This window comes from Hibiscus syriacus, unplaced genomic scaffold (genome assembly GCF_006381635.1).
Source record: "Hibiscus syriacus cultivar Baekdansim isolate YM2019G1 unplaced genomic scaffold, ASM638163v2 tig00005939_pilon, whole genome shotgun sequence".
NCBI lineage: Eukaryota > Viridiplantae > Streptophyta > Magnoliopsida > Malvales > Malvaceae > Hibiscus > Hibiscus syriacus.
This window is the reverse complement of record NW_024062073.1, coordinates 31,263-58,154: the sequence shown is the minus strand read 5'-3', so window position 1 is coordinate 58,154 and position 26,892 is coordinate 31,263. Positions and strand designations below refer to the sequence as shown.

At 34.2% G+C, this 26,892-nt stretch overlaps 1 protein-coding gene and 2 pseudogenes across 1 annotated transcript; 1 reads left to right on the top strand and 2 right to left on the bottom strand.

The window, feature by feature from the left end:
• The first annotated feature begins 1,045 nt into the window (after positions 1 to 1,045).
• LOC120200344 lies at positions 1,046 to 7,173 on the top strand (annotated as a pseudogene).
• Positions 7,174 to 7,468: 295 nt separating this feature from the next.
• Positions 7,469 to 13,578, bottom strand: LOC120200345 (annotated as a pseudogene).
• A 7,490-nt stretch (positions 13,579 to 21,068) lies between these two features.
• On the bottom strand, positions 21,069 to 21,802 carry LOC120200297 (germin-like protein subfamily 1 member 13). The gene is made up of 2 exons (XM_039201177.1): positions 21,691 to 21,802; positions 21,069 to 21,622 (listed from the first exon to the last, which is right to left on the bottom strand). Exons 1-2 carry the CDS (start codon positions 21,800 to 21,802, stop codon positions 21,069 to 21,071), a joined length of 666 nt encoding a protein of 221 aa, XP_039057108.1.
• Between the last annotated feature and the right edge of the window lie 5,090 nt (positions 21,803 to 26,892).

Here is a 26,892-nt window from a genome sequence, read left to right as displayed (position 1 = left end):
TTCAATAACATAAACTGGCATATTCGGTTTAGTGTTTACTGCCGGCCGCTTTGGAAAGATCGATGCAAGGTGATTTTTGATCCGAACCACAGCGGAAAAGAAGACTTCCTCGCCAGATGTGACCGATTTGTAGAAGAAATAATCCGGGTAAATGAATCAGCTGTGAGTATTGTTACGGTGGCTAGCAACTCCCCTAGGGTGTGGGTACGACCTTCAGTTGGATGGATTAAGGCGAACTCGGATGGTGATAATATGGCGGCAGCAGGGGGTTTACTGCGTAACTCTGACGGTAATTGGTTATTTGGTTTTTCCCGAAGCTTGGGTAGATGCTTCGTCCTTGTTGCACAGAGCTTTGGGCTATGCATGATATTCTCAATTATGCTTGGGAGCTCGGCTATTGGAGGACAGAGTTTGAAAACAGACAACCTTGAGGTATCAAGAATCTTGACTAAATCGTCTGATGCACTTCGAGGGAACTCGTTGGTGGACGCTTTACACGAGCTTAGCGCACGTGACTGGCCTTTGCAAGTTCGGCACATTGGTCGTGAACAGAATGGAGCGGCTGATTGCTCGGCTGCCCTCAGCTGTGGTGCTCCGATTGGAGCTGTGGAATACCTGGCCCGTCGCAGAAATTATCATTGATGCTGCTCAAGTACATAATGGCTTCTAGCTAAGTTTGTGTTCTCTGTACTAAAAAAAAAACTCTAAAATTTAATTTTTGTTTCATTTTAGTACTCTCATCTAAAATTTAACGTTAAATTTTGAAAAAATTAAAAATTTAGATATTAAAATGGACTAAAATTAATAGTTTAGTTAGGTACTACATATGCAGTATACCCTTGTTTAATTTTGTGATGTTACAAATCCATTTTGGATTTCATTTATGGGCTGTGTGAGCCCAAGTCATCGGAGGCCGGTTGTGCCGATGGGATGTTGTATGGACCTAAACCTTTGGCAAGCAACTCCGTACCCGGCCAAATTCGACAGAGCAGAAAAAAACAATCTTTTTTTTTTAATCTGGTTTTCTTCCGCAGCAATCGACTTGAACTTTTAGAAGACAAGAAGTCATTTGACCATGGCCGTGTCTTGCAATGGAGGACTTGTCATCACCTTTGCATCTCCCACTTCAAAAGTAAACAGAAGCTCCTCTATCTCCTGCACTTCTTCTTTACCAAATGAACACCCAAATGACAGCGATAGCAACAACAACAAATTTAGATATAGCAGAGCCTCCCCATCGGAGAGATGGCCTCACCTTCAACTGCAATTAGCTGAAACCCACCCTTCTACTCATACCCATTTTCCAGTCACTTCTCCTCAACTTACCCCTGTAGTTAAGGAACCTGAATTGCTTTGGAATCCTCAAAGACTGAAACTTTGGAAGTGAACGATGAGACCCAGGAGAATTTGGGGAGAGTAAGTAAGACTAGGGTTAAAAAGATGACTAAACTTGCATTGAAAAGGGCCAGAGATTGGAGGGAAAGAGTGAAGCTTTTGACCGACAGGATTTTGGGGTTGGGACAAGACCAGTTTGTTGCTGATGTTTTGGATGATCGAAAAGCTTAGATGACGCCGACCGATTTTTTCTTCCTGGTGAAATATGTTGGCCAGGAGAACTGGCAGCGTGCACTGGAAGTTTATGAGTGGTTAAATTTGAAGCAATGGTATTCCCCTAATGCCAGGATGCTTGCTACTATCTTGGCTGTGCTTGGGAGGGCCAATCAGGAGATTTTAGCTGTTGAAATCTTTACCAGGGCCGAGCCTGCCGTTGGGAACACGTTCCAGGTTTATAATGCCATGATGGGTGTTTATGCACGAAGCGGAAGGTTTCAGAAAGTCCAGGAACTGCTCAATTTGATGCGCGAGCGATGGTGTGAGCCTGACCTCGTGAGCTTCAATACTTTGATAAACGCTAGGTTGAAAGCGGGAGCTATGTTGCCTGATTTAGCTATCGAGCTTTTGAATGAGGTGAGGAGCTCTGGTCTTAGGCCGGATATAATAACGTATAATACTCTTTTTAGTGCTTGTTCCAGGGAATCGAACTTGGAGGAGGCAATGAAGGTTTTTGATGATATGGATAGCTGTAATTGTCAACCTGATTTATGGACTTATAATGCTATGATTTGTGTGTGGGAGATGTAGGATGGCATATAAAGCTGAGCAGCTGTTTAGGGATTTGGAGTCTAAAGGGTTTTTCCCGGACGCTGTCACATATAATTCATTGCTATATGCTTTTGCAAGAGAAGGAAATGTGGACAAGGTAAAACAGATTTGTGATGAAATGGTTGAGATGGGGTTCGGTAGAGATGAGATGACCTATAATACAATTATTCACATGTATGGGAAGCAGGGCCAGCATGAATTGGGATTGCAGCTTTACAAGGACATGAAATTGTCGGGGCGGAATCCAGACGTGGTAACATATACAGTCTTTATTAATTCCCTAGGGAAAGCAAATAAGATAAAGGAGGCTTCCAATTTGATGTCTGAGATGTTGGATGCAGGTTTTAAACCTACCGTGCGGACTTATAGTGCTTTGATTTGTGGGTATGCCAAGGCTGGAATGGCCGTGGAGGCTGAGGAGACATTCAATTGCATGCGCAGGTTGGGGATTAGACCAGATTTCCTGGCTTACTCTGTCATGTTGTATATCCTCTTCAGATGTAATGAGATAACAAAGGCATGGGTGATGTACAGGGAAATGGTTCGTGATGGTTTCACGCCTGATCATATTCTTTACGAGGTAATGCTTCAGGCACTAAGAAAGAAAAGCAAAGTAGAAGAAATTAAAATGGTGGTCGGAGACATGAAAGAAATTTGTGGTATGAATCCTCAGACTATTTCTTCTTTCCTTGTCAAGGGTGAATGCTATGATCTGGCCGCACAGATGCTGATATTAGGCATAAGTAATGGTGATGCACTAGATGAGGAGAATTTGTTGTCTATTTTGAGTTCATACAGTTCATCTGGCAGGCACAAAGAAGCATGTGGATTACTTGAGTTCCTGAAAGAACGCTTTCAAGGGCCTAATAAACTTATAACGGAAGCTCTAGTTGTCGTTCTCTGTGAGGCTTGCCAGATAGATGCTGCCTTGAAGGAGTATGGTAATGCTAGAGAATCTGGTTTGTTTAGCAGGAGTTCTACCATGTATGAATCCCTTATTAGATGCTGTGAAGAAAATGAACTTCTAGCTGAAGCTTCTCAGATTTTTACCGAAATGAGATTCTGTGTTGTTGAACCTTCTGAATGTGTTCTGAAATGAATGATTAGGGTAAATTGTAAAATGGACTTCCCTGAGACAGCACATTGTTTGATTAATCAAGCTGAATCAAAAGGTTTTTTGCTCAACAATCCTGTTATTTATGTTGATGTTATCGCAGCGTATGGAAAAGTGAAGATGTGGCAAAAAGCTGAAAGTGTGGTGGGGAATGTTAGACAGAGATCTACTGTGGATCGTAAGATCTGGAATGCCTTAATACAATTTTATGCTGCAACTGGTTGCTATGAACGAGCTAGAGCTGTTTTTAATACAATGATGAGAGATGGTCCTTCGCCAACATTAGAATCCATTAATGGTCTTTTGGAAGCATTAATTGTCGATGGAAGATTGACTGAGATTTATGTGGTAATCCAGGAATTGCAAGATATGTTATATTCTTCTGATGCTTGATGCATTTGCACAAGTTGGAAACCTCTTTGAGGTGAAGATATATAGTGGAATGAAAGCTGCAGGGTATTTTCCTACAATGCATCTTTAAAGGATTATGATTCGACTGTTCTGCAAGGGGAAACGAGTGAGGGATGTTGAAGCCATGGTATCTGAAATGGAAGAAGCGGGATTTAAGCCTGATCTTTCAATTTGGAATTCTATGCTAAAGTTGTACTCGGGAATTGAGGATTACAAAATGACAGCTCAAATATATCAGAAGATTATAGAAGCTGGACTCGAACCAGATGAAGAAACGTACAACACTTTGATTATAATGTACTGTAGAGATCGTAGAACTGAAGAGGGATTGTCTCTGATGTATGAAATGAGGAAAGTGGGTTTAGAACCGAAATTAGACACCTTTAAAAGTCTGATTTCCGCATTTAGCAAGCAGCAACTGCCAGAACAAGCTGAGGCATTATTGAAAGAGTTGCTTTCAAAAGGCTATAAATTGGACCGCTCTTTCTATCATACTATGATGAAAATATATAGAAATTCTGGAAACCATTCCAAAGCTGAAAGCCTGTTAAGTATGATGAAAGAAGCAGGAGTGGAACCCACAATTGCTACAATGCACTTGCTTATGGTTTCTTATGGAAGCTCTGGACAGCCAGAGCAAGCAGAAAAGTTCTTACTAATTTGAAAGAAACGGGATTGAATATGACTACGCTACCATACAGTTCAGTCATTAATGCTTATCTTCAGAACGGGGATTATAATGTCGGAATTCAAAATCTTATGGAGATGAAGACGGAGGGATTGGAAATAGACCATAGAATATGGACGTGCTTTATCAGGCCTGCAAGTTTGTCCCAGCACACAAGTGAAGCCATAATCCTCTTAAATGCAATTAAAGATGTCGGATTTGATCTTCCTATCAGGTATATGTTTTTAATTTTACGAACAAGACAATGGTCTTGAAAACATTATCTTCCCCTTAGTTTTTTTGCTTACAATTATTGATTATAATTGTTGTAATCTAGGCTTCTGACAGAAAAATCCAAGTTGCTATTTTCAGAGCTGGAAAGTTGTCTTGAGAAGCTAGAACCTGTAACGGACAACGCAGCCTTTAACTTGGTCAATGCCTTGGAGGATCTATTATGGGCATTTGAGCAGCGGGCCACTGCCTCATGGCTTTTCCAATTGGCAGTCAAGAAGAACATTTTTCGACATGATGTTTTCAGGTATATTCTTGCAGTGATAGGGTCAGTTTTCATCGCCTTTATTCATAACTTTTTTTTAATTATATTCTGACATCAATAAAGTTCTTAAAGCTAGTCCAAGCAAAGACGGTTTTCGGAATGATTCTTGTATTTATAATATGTACTATTTCATTTAAATGTTACCAACTTATTGCATTCTTGTTTTCTTAAGTTTCTCGATTAAAGTGTAGCCTGATTTCTGATTATGCTAGAAATTCGATGGAATATAAATTTTTTTATTAGATCTTCAAGTTTGCAGCTGCAGTTTAGTCAAATCAAGTTTTTTTCTTGCCTACTTCGGAAAATTAGTCAGATATGCTTGCTGTTATGATAATATTATGTTTGAAGTTGTTGTCATTGACCTTTTTCCTTTATAGTTAAGTTGCCTGGAAAACCCCAGATTTGATGTTATTTCTAGGCTTCTCTATGACTATATATTGTTTGAATGCTCTGATTCCAACAACCAAATACCCCTGTAGGGCCTAGATTTGGTATTCTGTCTTTGCCATCCGTGGAATTAAATCTCCAATTTATCTTGATGTCAGTTAGTGTTGATCTCAAATGTTTTGTATCAATGCAATCCATCCATATGGAAGGACTTAAACTTCGAAGGAACTTCGGTGCAAATGTGGATTGGGCTATTTTTTTTAAAATAGTCTGGGGTAATTACAAGATGATATATGTTCAGAATCTTTCTTAACCATTAGCAACACACACACACTCTGCAGATGGAACTACTTGAACCCAGGACCTCTAGAGAGAACAACACTCCCTTTGGAAAGTGGACTGTTTTAAAGAGGACAATTTTAAGCATATGTATAATCATAGATAGAAACTGAATGCAAGATCAGACTATGATTATTATGATATTTGTATTTATTTCCCTTATCATTATAGCATCTCTGATTCAGGGTAGCTGATAAAGATTGGGGTGCTGATTTTAGAAAGTTATCTGCTGGTTCTTCTCTTGTTGCTCTCACTCTGTGGCTTGATCATATGAAGGTGAGTTCTCTGAACCTTTATTTTAGTTTCCTTTTGAAATTTTGAAAACCACCAGGTGTAGTGTAGTTGCATCAAGCTATACCTATTTATAATAAGGTGTGTATGTGTATAATGTCATATTTAGTCCTAAAAAAAATGAAATGAAAACTCATGTAAAATAAGTTGCAATATGATACCTTTGCTTTGATGCTACCTTTGCTTTGATTCATCCAACATTTATAACAGGGTTTGTAGAGTTTCTAATGTGTCTGTCACCAAAAATGCCTAGTAAGATGAAAACTTTTGAATGTGTACAATAGCTGCCACATAGTGCAGATCCCCGTTTTACATGGGTGAATTGATTCGCAAAATGAAAGTCGAAGTACTGCATTGTATATTTTTATCTTCTTCAGTTAGCTACTATATTTGATAATGGATACTTTCTTGAAGTTTTTAACTGTTGAATGCGACATTAACTTAAAAATGTAGAGTTTATTGATTATCAGCCTGTAAATGATTCTAAATGGTACCATGAACAGAAAACTAGTGCTAGGGTTGAAACGTGAGGGTCATCTTCATTTGAGTTTATTTCAGAAAGATCAAGGACATTAAGGAGATTGATTTAGTTTAATGCTTTTTGTACTGTTTCTCGATCCCGCTTATATGCATTTCCTGTTCTCTGCTCGGGTTTTTGTTATCACCATCATATGTTGAACTTAGCATTTTTTTTGTCATATGGAAGGATGCTTCACTACAAGGGTATCCAGAGTCTCCGAAATCGGTGGTTCTAATAACCGGGACAGCGGAGTACAACATGGTTTCCCTTAACAGCACAATGAAGGCATGCCTTTGGGAGATGGGTTCCCCATTTCTTCCGTGCAAAACACGCAGTGGCCTCCTCATAGCCAAGGCTCACTCCCTTAGGATGTGGTTGAAGGACTCGCCGTTCTGCTTGGACCTCGAATTGAAGGATGCCCTGTCACTCCCGGAGCTCAACTCGATGCAACTGATGAAAGGATGTTTCATTAGACGCAGTCTCGTACCGGCATTCAAGGATATAACCGAAAGGCTTGGATTGGTGAGGCCAAAGAAATTTGCAAGACTGGCTTTGCTATCTGATGAGAAAAGAGAGAAAGCTACTGAAGCTGATATAGAGGGAGCTAAAGGAAAGTTAGAGAAGGTGAAGTCAAAAGTAGGGTACAAAAGAGCAAGGATGATGAGAAAGAGAATTTATAAGGAGACCTCTGTCCAATCATAATTAAAAATAATGGAGATTAGATGAGAAAACATTGTATAAATTGTGTAAGAGGAAAAAAAGAAAAGAAAAGACTTTACTAAATTATTTTTGGAATTTTTTTTTTTTATTATTTTGAGTTTTGAAAGTGAGCATTGTAAATATATATGTCCTAGAATGTTTCTGTAATAAGAATTAATCTTGGAGAAATTATAGTCACTGTAATGCATTACTGGACGAGCCAATAGAATAACAATATGCAATTGTAGTAAAGTTAATGGAAGTTCTTTTTATGTCATTTCTGAACTGAAATGATTAACCTCTGGAAAAAATATTAGAGCTTTATTCAACCCCCAATTGTAAGAGATCCCGGCATAGTAATTCCGAGCTCTTAAATTGAAGACCAGTAATGCCGATTCCTACGGCAGCCTCCACGTTTTTTATCCTGCGCAACATGTTGATAAGCAAAAAAGGCCAATGTACAAGTCTCTGAATAATATATATGCATACCAAGCCAGTGAAAGGAGTTATATAAAATTTGTTGGTCTAAAATAAGTAGTAAGTAGAGAGATAAAAGTTTACTTCAAAGCAAAGCCTGCGATGACTGAAGATAATACAATGACTCTGGATTACACTGCACTTCAATCAAAAAGGGTTTCACTCATGTTTAGAATTTGGGACTTAAAGGATGTGAAATGGTTTATCTCCCTTTGGCTAGTTAAAGGCACGCAAGGCCTTCACATGAACCCCCAATAATGTTGCACATAGAAATTAGGCCACAAACAATAGTAAACGTGTATTGCACGTCAATAATATATTTTCTACAATTATTTATTTATTTATTTTAAATATGATTTTCAAAACAGGAGAAAAGAATGATCGTGCAGACACCCTCACAGGAAACTTCCATCCAAACCATAGAGACACATGAGGGCATGCGGTTTCCAAACTCATGCATCCATATCGGTTGCAAGTTATGCACATGCATCCATATTAGTTCATGTCATGCACATGCATCTAGGTTTTAACACAAGGTGCAGCATCTAGTTTTCTCTTATTTAACCCTCGAAACCAGGGTTTGTACCCTCTACTACTATTTGCTTTAAGATCCAATTACAAGAGCTTCCTCAGTGGAAAGTAGGCAAGGATGATACCTGTCATCAGTGAATATACAGCTTGCTGGATCAACTTGAAGATGTTCTACGACAGCCAAATAGAAATCGGGATCAGGCTTCCTCTTCCCTGGATGCACGAAAGACAGACTCATTCACCATAGCAGAAAGCATGTAACATTCTCTCAATATACATATTTGCTGATTTGCTCAAGAACATAATCACTGATAGCTGTGCAGAGTGAAATAACATTGAAACACTTATGAAATTTGAAAAAAAAAGCTAAATATTATGACGGATATATGTTTTGTGCCATTTCGCTTTGAATGTGAAGTCAGAAGCAACATAACTGCTTGTTTGCTTCTGCAAGCAGTAATAATGAACCAGAAACAAGGAGTTTAACCATTTCTTAGGAAGTTAAAAAGAAAAAAAGAGGTATTTTGGATTTACAATTATAACAAAAAAAAGGGTTCCAGGCAACAATAACTGTTATTTCATGCTCAATGAGGTAAGCAAAATGGGAACAGAGTGTAACCAACTGGCAAGTGGGAATTTGACATCCATATCTGGGATGCTCTTTGTGCATACAATCATTTTCATGGCCATGAGACATTCATATGATCAACTCAGTAGAAAGACTCAAATCAGTTAGAAGGTTACAATCTTGTGTTTGGGAACAATAAATTAGCTCGTCAAAGGGAGACTGAAACCTTAGAAATTGTCGAGGGGAATTCTGATAGAGAGCATCTTAAATCATGTAAAATTAAAATAAATTCTGACTTAATTTTATTGCTGCCAAATGCCAACCAGTCTCTTTACACAGATGTCACATAGGTTTACTTGTTTGAATAAAAGATTCAACTAAGGCAACTAAAACAAGAACTCTAAATAAACTCCTAATGACATAAGATACTCAAACATAATTTCCCCATACTTCTAATAAAATAACAATAAACTGATCTCCCGATAATACGAAAATAATTGATGCCAATAATGTTCCTCTCCTTCTTTGACTTCATGTGTAACATTAGAAGCACAACAGAAACAGAACAAAGTGAACCTATGTTAGATGTAAAAGAATAATGGAAAGAATAAACCATATTTAGAATAACACAAACTAGAAAGTACTAAGCACCTTATACTTTCTGTTAAAATAAAACTAGCTGTAGACTCCTTTTATGCAGAACTGTCATAGTGCATAACGTATCGTGCTGATAAACTACTAATCATCCAGGAGGACTATATCAGCAATGTTAATCAATATGAAGTTGATCATTTGCTTAGGTATTCTATCATGACTTCAGAGAAAAGGAGATTCAGGAGGGAGGAGCCCAGGTTTAGCCCTAATGGCTGACCCACCTTGGCTAGGAAATAGATTCCAGCTAGGCCAGTTCAATCCTTAGCACTCACAAAATTCCCCCTTCCAACACCACTCAGGCTACGGTATATTCTCTACCAAAAAATAGTGCAAGAAATCATCCTTCTGCATTACTGTTTAGAGGCTATAATGTGAAATGAGGGAATGGATTTAGGTTCTAGAAACTAAAAAAACATATAACTGAAATTCTCCATTCGGTTGAAATCAAAGATCCTTCTGCGAGAATTATATTTTAACCAGGAAGAGATTAGGTCCTTGAACATACCATACATGCATGAACAAAATGTCCATGACAAATACTTTGAAATGTTTAACTTTTCCTCAATTATTTTTTACCTGAAGAAACACACACATGTAAATATTCAATTAATAAACTACTGAATCAGAAGGAACCACAAGAGCTGTTGCATCCTACCAGATGGGGTAATTTGTAAAAGCATGCATTTCATAATTGTTTTGCTTCAAGGCTTGAAGTAACTCTTCAACTCCTTCTATGTAGGTATATCCTCTTCTCATACAATTTTTGAGGCCTGAAAATTAAGTTAGTGAAATTAACACCTAAAGACAATTAGGAAGGCCAACATAGGCAGACATATAACAAATGAAATACAAAGAAGAAACCACTTTTGAAGATCTATTGGAATGCCACCAAGTTGCCTCTTGTATCCAACAAATGCAAAATGTTTCTCTAAACCTGACTCGAAATACACCTGTAATAGCATATCTGATCCCACCTTCCATGTCCAACTCTCATGGGTAAAACAAATAAAAGCACAATCCTGAGTTTTACATATAATTATTTTATTATTTTTCTCTTAATATTACTTGTAAATATGTAGCACAAACCACAGATCTATTAGATGTAATGGTGAATACTATATTCGTTATGATCAGAACAACATTAGCATTGATCTTTCAAATTATCGGAGACTAGAAGGTCACCAGTATCTGCCATTTTGTAGAAGTTAATCAAAACTTGCTCTGTCTTTATGAATAAACTTTCTTTTTCACTCTCTCAAGATCAAATGTAATCTCTGCTTTCATTCAATCCCATTATAATTATGCAACATATCTAACCAATATAACCAACTAAAACTGAAAATAGCACACAACACCACGTACATGTTGACAGTCACTTTATACAGCGCAAGCTAAATTAATTTTGGTGCAAAAATGAAATTTTTACGATAACAAAAGTGCATAAAAACTAAATTAATTTTGGTCACTTTCTGCATGATGCCATAGTTTTCCACATGTCTTTGTGGGTGGTTAAATTAAACTATATTATATCAAAGAATTTTTTCCCTTTTGCTCAGAGCTAAAATGCTAAAAAGGACAAGCTAATTAAATGTAAATCCTAATTTCATTGGAGGAAAATTTGACAAAGTTTCTGGATGCACATGCCTATGAAACACAAACACAGGTGCAGATACAGTTGAACAAATGGAAACTCTCTTTAGCTCTCTGTCTCACTCAATTGAGGCATGATCCATAAAATCCATTCATCCATCTAGTTAGATATCCATGCATCATATCAACATAAACAATCATATTGAATGGCCTAAATCCTCTTTGAAGAGTATAGCAGACTCAGGACCACAAAACCATGATGGTTTAGTTCTTTTGTTCACAGTCACGATAGACAGCCCTAGAATAGTCCCAAGAACTATATTTGTCATGCTTACTTTTCAGAAAACACAACATTTCTTCTGTACCTTCTCTAGCATCAAAACTCCGATGCTCTCTTAGCTTGGTATCACCAAGCCATTAACCGTAAAGTCAATTTCTTCTACATTCCAGAAAGTAATTGAACATACTTCTTAATTAGCACGCTTATCTCCAAAGCCCACCTTGTTAATATGAGTGAAATTTTTTAAACCTTTTTCTTTACAATGAGCAATAAAAGTTTCTATACGTAGCAAGGTAGATTTCCTAATTAGTACCATCAAAGTTAGCACCTTGGTACTAAAAGATAACAGAAAAAAGGAATCTCTATGTCATATGCAATAAAAAAGAAGAAAAAAACACGATGAAACACATGTCTGCGCCAATCAATTCAGAATATTTAATTTCAGATTTACTTGAGAATTTATACTATAATCAAGCACAATTTGCATATGGCTATTGAAGATGTCAAGCAGCCTAAAAAATGACTGAAAGTAAAGAGAACAAATGCAAAACCAACCTTGCAAATCAAAAGGCCTTCTATCTTTAAAGAATTTTGCTTCTAGCTCCTCCTGAAAGGAAATAAGATAACTTTTCCTCACACTCCAGACCAGTAGGTAAACAAAAATGCAATTAAATCAGGAGAAAAACAATGTCTTCAAAGATGAGGTGATACTGCAATTAAGAGATCTATAAGTAATGAGTGAGGAAAGGGGGGGGGTAAAAAAACAGACTAAAGGCATGGAATTTTTCATGTTTTCAGTCCCAAATTATAATGATAATATATGTTGCAGAAAGCACAGTGCTAAAACATAAATCCAAAAGTTCCTGATAAATGAATCCTCTAATGGTATATTTCTGGTCGACTGGAAATTTACAAGTGCCAGAAGGTTTCAGTCAAAGGAGAAACTATATGGCTCAATATAATAAAGGAACATGGTTATGGTTAACATTGGTATGAAACTAATAAGGCTACCAGGAAATAAAGAATACAAATAACTAATCGATGCATGTAGTGATAGTCTAAAAGCAACAAACTGGGTTGTCATGTTTCGGCTGTACACACAAGCTTCATTTATTGATACATGCAGAAAAAATTAGTTATTTCAGAATCAGATATTATTTCAGCTACTACTTTCAGTTTTCAGAAAGCTGGCAGTGTATCAGAGATAAGTAAAAGGATAACAAAGGGCTAGTTTTTTCTTTGGCCAATAAGGGCTAGTTCATTTTGTGTCTAGAGGCAAAACGACATTTATGAAGGAGATGTAACAATGATGAGCAGGAAAACCAGAACTGTTACAGTGTGTCCAAATTGGATGTAAGCTAATCAACTTGCTGTGCTTGACTATCCACTGCCAGTCAAGTTCATGCTCAAGCGCGGAAAAGCTAATAAAGTGTTTAAAAATTATATTTTTAGTGAAATACATGTATTATAATATGTATGTACTATAATAAATAATTTTTGTGTTTTAGTGCATATATGTGTCTTTATATATGTATGATACAAATACAATAACATTACATGTTATTTAAATGTCTCAGCCTAATAAAGTCGAGCAAGAATTCGTGAAATGAAACTCATTCAAGCTCATGGATTGTTTCAAGCCTCTATAGTACACAAAACAGCTTGAGGTCATGCCTTTCACTGTGGACAGGACTCTACTCAACTCGATTACATCTCTATGTACAACAATCCAAAGGATCAACACCTGACATAGTTTAAATTGCTTTGAAATGGAAATCAATCCTAAAATTTGACGAGTGAAATTGTTTCAAGAAATATTTTAATCTTGTAAGATACCAAACAGTTTAAAAGATCTTCCAACACGGTAATCATAAGACTATTTCACTCAAATAATATCTAGATAAATGTAACTGAACTTCCCCACATAATAAATCTGGGTGTGTACCTCATCAATCACCCCATTTTCAAACTCCATCCATGAAGTTGGATGCTCGCATTCGATTAGTTCCTTCAAAGACATTCTGACCATCGAATTAACATTTGATTTTATATGGAGAACAATACTAGAGAAGAATTAAGAGAGAGAGAGAGAGAGAGAGAGAGAGAGAGAGAGAGAAATAGTTACCCGAAGAAGGCAGGGACATCTTGGTAAAAAGGGTCGCGAACGATGGTGTCCATGATGTCAAACAGCAAAATGGGAAGCTTCCTGTTGTTTAAGGAAGGTGTTTTGTTGATGGGATTGAATGCCATCCTGGTCCTGGAATTTCCATAATTTTGTTTTGGATGAAAGCGGATTGTTGATGCTGGTGATGCACTCACCAATTGAGCCATCCAGTACTAGTTTTCTTCAACCAGAAAATGGGTGACAGAATCTTCGTTTTATGATTCCCCTTAGCAGGAAAGGAGGGAGGCTCAATCTTGGGCTTTGGGTTTGCCTCTCCATGTATGGGCTTACAATTTGTTTGAATTTATGTTCATTTTGACTGTATTTTTGGCCCAATATTCCAGGCGAGTATAACTCAATAACAGAGATTGTATGTTGATTTCTTGGACTTAATTTTGGGTTTTGAGTATTGGGCCAAATTATAATTCTTACCATCTTACTCGTTTGAATTTAAATTTATTGAGTTATATCTCGACCTAAATTATAATTAGCAATGTTTTTAAAACCGGACCGGACAGTGAACCGGTGAAGATACTAGTTCACTAGTTCACTGGTTCAACCGGGTTCAACCGCGATTGAACCGGATTTTATATAAAATAATACTTTTTTTTAATTTTACATAATATTCAAAGCAATATTAATATATATATGTAACACTTTTTAAAGTTTACAATATTAAAAGGCATAAAAATATCACAAGTCATAACATATATAAATTAAAAACCATAAAATCAAGTGAAACAAAATAATTCAAATAAACTACAACATAATATTTAAGGTAAAACATATTAAATAATAAATATAATTATATAACTATAATTTAAAAAATAAAATTGGGGCTTAAAAAATCATAACAAATGATGTCATTTGGTTTAATTGTTTTAAAAAAAATAATCCCACATGGCTAAGAAACATAGAAGAGCATCCCAAAAGTTTAAAGAGAAAATATGAGAACAAAACAATCCCACATGACTAAGAAACATAGAAGAGCATCCCAACTTACTTCTATAAATAATAGAGGTAATTTGACATTCAAAATCATGGAGCCTTTTGGTGAGCACAAAGCGAACTATTCTTTCGCTTCAATTGAGCTCAAATTTTAGGCTTCAATCGAACTTCTAAATTTTTTTTTTTGAGTTCGAGCCTTTTCGATTTCAAGTTTTAATATTATATTTCGAGTTCGAGTTGAACTTGATAATTTTTAGCTCGTAAGTTTTTGAGTCGAGTTGAGCTTACTTTTAAAGTTTTCGAGTTCGAGTCGAGCTCATATATATACTCGAATTTGACTCGGCTCGTTAAAAAACGACGTCGTTTGGTTTAATTTTTTTTAAAGAAAAGAAGTGAACCGGCGGTTCAAACCGGTTTTGTCGGTTTTCAGCCGGTTCACCCCGGTTTTATCGGTTTTCAGCCGGTTCTTCCGGTTCTGTGCTCATCCGGTTTTGGGAGTTAACCGGACCGGACAGGCCACCGGTTCACAATTCAACCGGTCAAACCGGCCGATCCGGTCCGGTTTTAATAACATTGATAATTAGGTTAGATTTTGGTGTACTTATTGTGAATGGATATTGTTTACTATATAAATTTATTTAGTGAGTAAATATTTATTTTAGGTAAAAATTCTTATGGAACAAGTGTTCTTTGTGACCAAGCATTTGAATGTATATATAAGCCTAGTATTTAGAACTACGGTGGATAATCATTTTGTAGAGATGTAATCTTTTGCGATTTATGCAACTTTTGAGATTTATGTTGCGGAGATGAGTTTTATAGGGACATTGGAAGAGTAATTTGAGATACTTCGAGCTTTGGGATAGATACCGGATTTTAGGATATACATGTATTTATACTTACATTTATAGTATATTATTCTTCTCATTCACAGAAATAGGTAAGACTGAATACATTAAATCTTATATTTTGTGCATGTCTTATTTTATGTTGATATTTTCTTTTCGCTTACAAATTCCTAAGATATTGAGTAAATGAAACCTATGGAAATGTTTAATCGGTAGGTGAAGAATCATCTTGGGGTCTCAATTTGATGGATGCAACTAGTCAACACTTGATTAATAGTGGGATGAAAAAGCTATCACAACTGTTGAAGCATATGGAATTAGCAGTAAATATAGGAAGAACATGCTTTGGTTCATTGCAACACAAGATTTTTCAGATTTCACAAAGATTTAAGGGTAAATTATGTATTTAGTACTTAAACTGTTAGTTTTGATCTATTTTAGTATTCATTTTTTTAAAACCATACATGATGTTTAGTTTTTGTTTCATTTAGTACTCGTCGTTAAAAGCTTAACGTGTTTAGTACCTAAGCTATCAATTTTGGTCCCTTTTAGTACTTAGACTTTCAAATTTTTTTCAAAACTTAACGTTATATTTTGAATGGGTGTACTAAAATGAAACAAAAACTAACCTTTAGATATGATTTTTAAAAAAATTAAAAGTTTAGATACTAAAATAAATCAAAATCGATAATTTAAGTACTAAACGCGTAATTGCCAAGATTTAAACATACATTAGGGGACATAATTAGTGAGAAACTCCAAGCTTGGACACTTATATGCTTGTAGAGTAGTATCGTTTTTTTATTAAGCTAACATGATTTTAAAGTATTATGTGTTCTAAAATAATATCGTTAGAATAACAAGACAAAATGATAACGTAATAGTAGCATAACCTGAAATATAAGTTACACAAATGAGTATTTGATCGATTAAAATTCTGTAATTTTTATATGGAAAATTGAGCTAATTTTACAAAAGAAAACAACAACAATTCATATAAACTTTAACTTAATCAGTGTGATAAGATTATGTTGAATATCCAAGTAAATGAGATAATACAGATACGTAAGATCTATGGAATGATAACTTCTTCCACCTTGAAATCATACCTTCATAATAATATTGTTCAACTTTAACTTAATAATAAATTATATTTTTGGGTAAATTACAAGATTGACCACTTTCGTTTAAGTTTTGTAAACTTGTCCTCAATGAATTTAGAAAGCATAATATTTGGTCACTTTTGTTTTTATTTAAGTAAGATTTAGTCACTTCCGTTTTTATTTAATTAAGATGTAGTTACTGAGGGTTAACTACCATTATAACTTTAACGGATTGTTGATGCGACATAGTAAATTTATAAAATTAAACAGGGTAAACTACGCAAATGGTCGCTAATGTTTGAGTAAGTTTTCAATTTCCTCATTAAATTTCAAAAGTAAAAAATCGATCACTAAAACATCAAATATGTCATTGAGTATCTAATTTACCCCAAAAGCTTTCTAATTTTCCAATTTTTTTCCAATTTTTATATATATACTTTTTAAATTTTAAAAATAAAACTTAGAAATTAACTTTTTTTTTACATGAAGTAATCCAATATTTAGAATGATAAAAAAATTAGAAAGTTTTTGGAATAAATTAGATATAAAATCATTATTCAAGGACCAATTTGGTTTTTTAAACTTCAATGGGGAAAACAAAAACTTACTCAAACATTGGTGATCATTTGTGTAGTTTACCCTTTTTAATTTTATAAACACACTGTGCCACATCAGCATTCCGTTAAAGTTAATGACAGTTAACCATCAGTGATCATATCTTAATCAAATAAAACCAAAAGTGACCAAATCTTAATTAAATAAAAATAAAAGTGACTAAATATTATGTTTCCGGAATTCAGGGGGAAAATTTATAAAACTTAAACGAAGTGATCAATCTTGTAGTTTATCCTATATTTTTATTTAAAAAAAATATTTAAAGTCATTATATACTAATTATCTCAACCAACATACTTAAACATTATAACACAATTAATTAATTATTAGCAGAGTTTTAATTATTTACCATTTTATTATTAACATAAATTGATTTTAAATGTGTTCTAATAAAAAAGGGTAAATTATAAATTTTATCGATCAATTTTCTTCTTAATCCTATTTTGATCATTAAAGTGTAAAATGTTTCAATTTATTCTTTAAACTTTCGACTTGGTTACTCTAGTGTTAAATTATAAATGAAATACGGTGACATGACAGTCACATGCACTAATGTGGACTGTTTTTTATTGATATGAAATCTACGAGTCATCCGGACTGTTTTTTTAATTTAATCTTCTTTCAATAATTACTATTTGTATTATTGATAAAATGGCACAGTTTCATTATTATGTCACGTTGATGCTATAATTACTATTCTTCGGCATCTTCTCTGATTACTCAAGATATCGATAAATTCGTCTCATTGTCTCCTACCAACCTATCAATTTAGATTTTACCTAAATCACTTTAAAACTTATAGAACTCCATGTTAAGCTCAAAACTCATAAAACTACAAATCACTCTAATTTATAATATCCACCATTTGATCAATGTGAAATCAAAATATAAAACTCGTTTCCTCCTTATCCACCTACCTACCTTTGAAATTTGAAAGAATATGCTTTATGACCGAGAAATCAATTAGAATTCAAAATTAAGAGTTTTTTCATTAGAAAAATAGAAAACATTTTGGAGTCATTTCATTATTTATAAAAAGGCTTAAATATACAAAAGGTGCCCAACCTATGCCCATTTTTCCAGTTTACTGCCTAATATTTATTTCGTTCCAGTTTGATGCCTAACGTTTCATTCCGTGACTCAAAATGGGTCCAGCTGTGATCAATCGTTATGTATTTCCGTTAACACATTAAAAATGTCATCTTCTTCATTTTAATAGCATCTCTTCTTTCCATTTCTTCTTCATTTCTTCTTTCCATTCTTTCCCTCTTCTTCATTTGTTTGTTAATTTCATTGGCGGGATTCTAAGGTTTGATAATAAGTGGAATGAATTAGTTATGTGAGAACTAGGATGAGTTTGAAACAGTTGTAAAAGACAAGATTGAAGATTATCAACTCTTTTTTCTTTGGTTTCATTTCCTTATTTCTTTGCAACAATATTAAAAGCTGAAGAATAATTTCGTTGGCAAAAACCCAGAAGACGAAGAAGAAGAAATTTAGGAGAAATTGTGCATGGTTTTGAGTGTTGGGTCATCATTGTTGAGTTAAGATCAAAGGAGTGGAACAAAGGAAAAAAACCAATGGGTTCTTGAATTCAATTTAGGGTTCTTGGGTGGAGAAGCGAAAGAGAGGGAAATAAACGTTAGGCACCAAACTGGAACGAAATAATTTGTTATTTTTAAAAATTATTTTTTAATATTAAAAAATATGTCAGGTGACATTTTTAATAGGTTAACGGTCAAACTTAACAGTCCGTTGCGACTGGACCCATTTTGAGTCACAGAATGAAATGTTAGGCACAAAATTAGAACAAAATAAACGTTAGGCATTAAACTGAAAAACAGACATATGTTGGGCACCTTTTGTATATTTAAGCCTTATAAAAAATATTAAGTCATAATTTCGTTGACTTTTAAATTTTATGATATTAATATATTATGATACAAATTTTTTAAAAAAATATTAAGATTAAGATTTATAATATTATTATATTTTTTAAATTTTATGCTCTAAAATATTTATGATACAAATTTGGGGAGAGGATATTATGGTCAAACTCAGACCTTAAATCTTAAGGAACCAATACTAAATTTTAACCAGATCGTTGACTTTTGAATTTAGAAACAAGAATCAGCAATCGAAATCAATTACACGACAAGGTCATTAAAATTTAGGGTAAATTATACAAATGGTCCCCATACTAATAAATAAAACTTTCCATTTTTTTAAATTTTTTTCCAATTATATATATATATATAGTAAATTTTATTGGACATGAAGTAATATGATATTTCGAATGATAAAAAATTTAGAAAGCTTTTGGAATAAATTATATATAAAATCATTATTCAAGGACCAACTTGTTATTTTTGAAACTTCAATAAAAAATATGAAAACTTACCCAAACATTAATGATCATTTGTGTAGTTTATCCTTTTTAATTTTATATACTCACTATGCCATATCATTAATCATTGTTATGTTAAAGTTCTAATGACAGATAACCCTAAATGACTAAGTCTTAATTAAATAAAAATAAAAGTAACTAAATCTTAATTATTATTTAAATATGATTAAATCTTAATTAAATAAAAATAAAAGTGACTAAATATTATATTTTTTTAATTCATTGAAGAAAAAATTATAAAACTTAAATGAAAGTTATCAATCTCGTAGTTTATCCTATATTTTTCTTTAAAAATATTTTAAGTATTATTATATACTAATTATCTTAACCAACATACTTAAACATTATAATACAAGTAATTATTTATCGGCAGAGTTTTGATTATTTACCATTTTATTATTAACATAAATTGATTTTAAATGTGTTCTTATCAAAATGAGTAATCTTTCTTTTTACTCCTATTTTAGTCATTAAAATGTAAATGTCACTCGTGTTAAATAGTAAATGGAATGGTAACATGACAAACAAATGTTATGATGTGGACTTTTTTTTATTGACATGAAATTTATGCGTCATCCACGTTATTTTCCTCTTTTTTTATTTTATATTCTTCCTCCAATGATGAGAGTTTTACAGTTTAATTTTTGTGTCATGTTGGTGCTACAATTACTATTCTTTGACATCTTCTCTGATCACTCTTGATATCGACAAACTCGTCTTATTGTCTCCTACCAATATATCAATTTAGATTTCACCAAAATCACTTTAAAACTTATAGAACTCAACTTTAAATCCAAAAATCATAAAACCACAGATCACACTAATCTATAATATTCACCATTCGATCAATGTAAAATCAAGATATAAAGCTCGCTTCCTCCTTATCTACCTCCCCACTTTTGAAATTCGAAAGAAGATACATCATGACCGAAAAATCAATGAGAACTCAAAATTAAGAGTTTTTTCATTTTAAAAAATAGAAAACATTTTGGAATCATTTCATTATTTATAAAAAAATGGTTTTTTAATTTATTTATCATAATATATTAATATTATAAAATTTAAAAGTCAACGAAATTATGCTCTAAAATATTTATGATACAAATTTGGGGAGAGGATATTATGGTCAAACTCAAACCTTAAGGTACCAATACGAAGTTTTAACCAGATCGTTGACTTTTAAATTTAGAAACAAGAATCAGCAGTCGAAATCAAATACACGATTAGGGTAAATTATACAAATGGTCTCCATACTATAAAATATTGCTTTATTAAGTCTAGTGACTATTGAAAGTTACAAAAATATCCCCTGACTACAGTGTATTACTTTGTTGAGTTCATCGACTATTGAAAGTTACAAAATGATCACTTGACTATTCATTATGCTTCAAACTTTCCCTTTTGCATTAAAAAATTGACGGTCGTCTGAGCTGGACGTTAACATGATGATTGAGATATGATAATCATTCATATTTTATTGTATCGCAATCAGTATATTAACGCTTAACTAAAAATGCCATCAAATTTTTAACAGAAAATGACGAGTTTGGAATATAATGAATAGTCGGACGGTCATTTTGTAACTTTTAATAGTCGATGGACTCAACAAAGCAACACTCTATAGTCAGAGGACAATTTTGTAACTTTTAATAGCGACGGACTTAATAAAACAGTATCTTTTAGTTGGGGACCATTTATGTACTTTACCCTAAAACATAATTAAGTAGAAATTAACATTAAACCCTGCAGTTGTTACCCGACCAAAATCGGGACTGAAGTTGCCTAACCATATTCTTATCCAGCTGAAAGGCCTTGGCAACAGCATCAGGGTTGATGCCCGGGTCCGACCCGAACACTGCATTAGCAATGGTGATAACCCCCGGGTCTTGGCTACTCAGGGCAGCAAATGCAACAGCATTGCCACTCCCCACGTTCAACTGGAAGTGAATCATACCCACCGGAAACACGAACACGTCTCCGGGGTACAACACTTTGGCGAAGAGACGATTATCGGGGTTCGACGTGACAAACCCGGCGTAGAGTGTGCCTTCGACCACGACTAGGATCTCGCTGGCTCGGGGGTGAGTGTGAGGGGGGTTCAGGCCATGGTACGGCGCGTAGTCGATCCGAACAAGAGATATACCGAGAGTGTTGAGACCCGGAACAACGGCCGGAGTGACGGTTGATCCTACTTGGTTTGATGTGTTACCTGGAATGTTGAGGCCCGAGAAGAAGAAATCTTCGGGAGTTGCAAGCTTCGGGTCCTTGCACAACTTGCCGTTAACGAAAACTGCATAAATGGGATGAAATAAAACACTTTGATTTGCCATATTTCGAAATGAGAAGAGAGGGATTTACCACCATTCTTGGCGTCATTAATTGCCACACAAAAGTCCTGAAGAGGGCTGGGATCCGTGGCCGAGGCCAAACCCAACAGGATAAGTGCTCCAACCAAATAACCTCCTTCCATTCTTTTGAGTACCAATCTTGAAGTTGATGGTGGGATCAAAGCATATATATATATATATATATATATATATATATTTGTGTAAAACTAAAATTACTTTGCATTGTACAAGTAGATTATATGTGTATGTGGACATTGCTCCAATTCATCCTTTAAGAAAGCAAATGAATCTGTGTATATAATGATTACTGCATATTAGAGAAATCTGAATTCAATCATTCTTTAGCTGGTCGGTGCCTTTATCCTCCTGGAATTTTAATCATTTTCCTGCTTACCATCAGGCTATTTGCAATGGAACTGATCATTTTAAACATTTCACTTTATTGAGATTTTATAATATCTATTTTATTTTATAAAAATTAGGGTTTGGTATACAAATGGTCTCTTGATTGTAGGGTACTACTTATTAAGTCTCTCGACTATTAAAAGTTACAAAGTGATCACCTGACTATTTATATGTTCCAGACTCATCATTTTCTGTTTAAAAAAATTGACGCTATTCTCAGCTGAACATTAACCTACTAACTGTGGTATGATAAAATTTGATCACAGAATCTCAAACGATTGTTATATCTCAATCATCATGTTAATATCCAACTTAGACAACATCCAATTTTTTTAACGAAAAGCGACGAGTTTGGAACATATTGAATAGTCAAGTGATCATTTTGTAATTTTTAATAGTCGAAGGACTTAATAAAATAACATTCTATAGTTAGAGGACTATTAAAGCAATATCCTATAATCAGGAGACCATTTGTGTACTTTGCCCTAAAAATTAATATAATTAAAAAATTATCTAAGATTTTGAGACATATTAGACGTGTCAATTTTTATTTTTGTTTAAATTTGGGTACTAAAATATGAGATAAGTCACATTTTAGACCTTGAACTTTTACATTTTTCTCATATTGATACCTGTTTTTTTTTTATTTTATTTAATTCCTATGATATTTGGTACGTAATTTCCTTGTTAATCCACATTCAAATATAAAACATAAGGGTCCGTTTGGTTCTATAAAATATTTTTTTATTTTCATTTTCTATTCTTTTCAGAAAATAGTTTTCATTTTCAATTTTTAGAAAATTATAAAACATATTTGGTTAAATATAAATAAAAACTTGAATTCAAAACTAAAATAGTAAAAATGTATGTGGTATCTAATTTTTTTAAATAGAAATAAACAAAAAGTTATTAAATAATTAAATTAAACTATAATTATTAAAAAATTCATTACATAAATTTAACATGTGAGTTATGTGAATATAAAGCAATAGAATTGATAAGAAATTCCATAACACAAAATTTATTTTAGTTTATAATAAGAAATATGATATTAGTGCATATTGGTAATTAATTAAATTTAAAAATACAAAAAATATTGTTATAAGCAAAAGCACACAAAACTATCATTAACATAAAAAAAATATGTTTAGTGGTGATTGAGACCATCAAACGTTTGAGAAAACAATAATTATTGTAGTCCCTAAACATTTTTTGTACCAAATATGATCCTTAAACTTAGAAAAAAAAATTAATCTAACCCTTTAAATAGCAAAATCAAACGTTGACTGTCACGATGGTTATATGACAGTTCACAAACTTTTATGACAATCTACAATATTAATGTGATAGTTCACAATACTGTTGTGATAGTTCACAATACTGTTGTGATAGTACTCAATAGAGGATGATATAGTAGTTGGACTTAATTGATTATTTTAGAAAGTTTGAGAAATTATTTAATTTTTAAAAAAATAAAAAATATTTAGATAAAAAAATATAAACAATTATTAAGACATTCAATACATTAAATATAAAAATACTATAAAATTAAACTATTAAAAATAATTTAAGGACTACATTGTGTGTAAAAAAAAGTTTAAGGACCATATTGATTTTTTAAAGAGTTTGGGGGTTTCAAATATCATTAAATCAAAAAAAATATTGTTAGAATGACTTAAACTTGTGAAGTTAAAATTATAGATATCATATTTCCTTATTTTTCAAATTTTCAAAACAATTTTAATGAAATTACTGAAAACATCTTTTTTATATTTATATTTTTTACTTATTTATATTTTCATTTTCCAAAAATCATTTTCAAATGAGAAAATAACCTCAGTGACCAAAAATCCCATATAATATACGATTTTAACCAACTTTTTCCGGATTTGCCAAAATGACCAACAAAATCGCAATGCGATCGCTAATTCGCAACGCGATCTCCATTATCGCAAATTCGCGTTGCATTTTCGCAATGCGATAGTTGAAAATCGCATTGCGATGGTCTACAGTATCGTTGCGATTTTCCCAATTCGCAATGCGAATAAGTAAATCGCAACGCGAATTGGGAAATTCGCAATGCGAATAAGTAAATCGCAACGCGAATTGGGAAAATCGCAATGCGATACTGACTATCGCAATGCGATAATAAAAAATCGCAACGAGATACTTACTTTCGCAACGCGATACTGACTTTCGCAACGCGATAATACATAATCGCAATGCGATTTTCAAAGCGCCATTAGTATCCTGGCCAAGTATTTTATTTTTAAATTCCAAACATGAATATAAATATATTGGAACACTGAACTGTCCACAGTATATCCCGTAATCGCAACTCATAACCTAAAACCTAAAATCACAACTCAGTCCCATCTCCATCTCTCACTCTCTCACCCATCTCCGACGAAATCCGTCCCCATCTCCGGCGAAATCCGTCTATCTAAATCTCTCAGAGCCACCCTCACAATCAGAAATGGAAAATCAACCAAATCAACCAACGAGGGTTAGTTTTTTTAATTATTTTCTTTTTGAAATTTTTGCATTATTATTAGGTTTTTCATATTGAAATTGATGATAGGTTTACTGGTAATTTCAATAATAGATTAACCATTTCACTTAGATTGCTTATTAAATCAACCAAGAATCGCAACGCGAAATGCAAATCGCAACGCGATTTTAGTTTCGCGTTGCGATTCTCTCGTTGCGATAGTCATTTTCGTGTTGCGATTTTCATTTTCAGAAACTATTCTTCTTCTGCAAATTGAAACTTGAATGAATTGCATTACTTCAACCAAAAACAAAGACAAATACGAAATTCACAGTGTTGCATATTTAAGTTTGAAGAATAAACTACTACTATTTATGTTTATTAATGTTTTGGTATATCTTCACAGTGTAGTTTTTGGTATATCTAATTTAGTATGTTTATTGTTTTTGTAGAACTTTTATTCGGCTCAATTGACCTTGAGAAATAAAGTCAGCCTGGCCAAAACAATTGCGTCGAAGCTTTCACCTGCACAAAGAAAATGTTTGAGGATACATGCTTCGGGCCATGGCTGAAAGTACAACATCCCGGTGGAGATGCGATGTTGACACACCTGTTTCTTCAAACCATGACTAGAGATCTACCAGAGACTATACAACGTCGTGATGAAGAGATATGGTTTGATTTTCCACCGGCGTATACGTGTTTTGGGCGGGAGGAGTTTTGCTTAATCACCGGTCTACGCTTCGGACACGATGATATAGGTCGGTACACTAGACACATTACCCGCCCATCATGGCTATCCCGGGTTTTTCCTGAGCTGGAGAGGCCGAGTCTACACGTAGAAGACCTGACAAGATTTTTGAATAATAAAGATGGTTTTACTCGGATGGATGACGTCGACGTTGTCCGAGTATGCCTTCTAATTCTTTTGCATGCCGGCTTTTTAGGCAGAGAGGCCAGACAACCTATTCCAAATGATCTAATCAAATTGGTAGAAGACCTAAATGCGTGGAACCTGTTTCCGTGGGGCTCGTATTTATGGAAAGCTACATGGAATAAGTTATCGTCTGCCTTGGATGATCGAAAAAGTTTGCATGGCGATGGTTCCAAATACACTTTGATAGGCTTTATTTGGGCCTTTAAGGTAAGAATTTTTATATAATGTTTCCAAAATTATAAGTAATTATTTAACAATTACTAATGTTTGTTATTATATTGTTTGTAGATTTGGATATTTGAGGCCTTTCCCGCCATGAAGACATATGCAATAAAAACTTCAAATAATATTCCCAGGGCTATTTCCTGGAAGAGGAAACGAACCTTGCAATGGGAAGATTTACTACGGTATACGACAATAAATAATGTAAGTTAACATAAATACTACCATATGTTTATAAACAAGTTATTACTAGTACACATTTAACTTTGTTTAAGCTTTTATATTGTTAGGAGGCCAACACTCCTCTACAGAGGCTGACACCCACGGAAGCTGAGCTTGCCACTGATTGGTGGCAAGCTAGTAAGCGTTTTTTTGATGGAACGGTTGATGAGCATCCTCCACTTCGGGAGCCATCACCTCGCCCAGAGCTATCACCTCACCTAGAGCCATCATCTGATCAACCCGGCTATACACCTCCACAACGACAGCCATCACCTATTCTTTCACATCATCGAGCCTCTTCTCCACCATCACCGCAAGATAGGCGACCGGCAAAGATGTCACGACGTTTATCTCCCTGTTCTCCACCTCCACCTCAACGGGATGAGTTAGGGGAGTTACGTGATGAGGTCAATGCCTTGCGTGAGGAGGTCGGTACTTTACGCAAAGACGATGGTGCATGGCGTGTTGAGGTGTCTACATTACGCGGTGAGGTAGCCGCTCTACGTGAGATGGTAGCATCGTTGTAGAATGAGGTTCATACTCTACGCAACGAGGTAAGTTTAAGATTTTTCATACTCGTAATTCATTCGGTTGCTGCCAATCTGTTTTTGTTAGTATTTGTTTTTGGTTTTGTTTTTGTCTTTTGGTTGAAGTAATGCAATCCATTCAAGTTTCAATTTGCAGAAGAAGAATAGTTTACTTTCGCAACACGAAAATGACTATCGCAACGCGGAAATGGCTATCGCAATGCGAAATGAAAATCGCAACGACAAAATCGCAACGCGAAATGAAATCGCAACGCGAAAAGAAAATCGCAATGCGATTTGTGTTTCGCGTTGCGATTTTGTCGTTGCGATTTCATTTCGCGTTGCGATTTTGTCGTTGCGATTTTCATTTCGCATTGCGATAGCCATTTCCGCGTTGCGATAGTCATT

Bases quoted from the DNA above. Each gene is read 5' to 3' on its own strand.
- LOC120200297 (XM_039201177.1), bottom strand. From the start codon at position 21,802: ATGGAAGGAGGTTATTTGGTTGGAGCACTTATCCTGTTGGGTTTGGCC. The intron at 21,623-21,690 runs GTAAATCCCTCT...CCATTTATGCAG, and splicing joins TAATGACGCCAAGAATGGTG to TTTTCGTTAACGGCAAGTTG.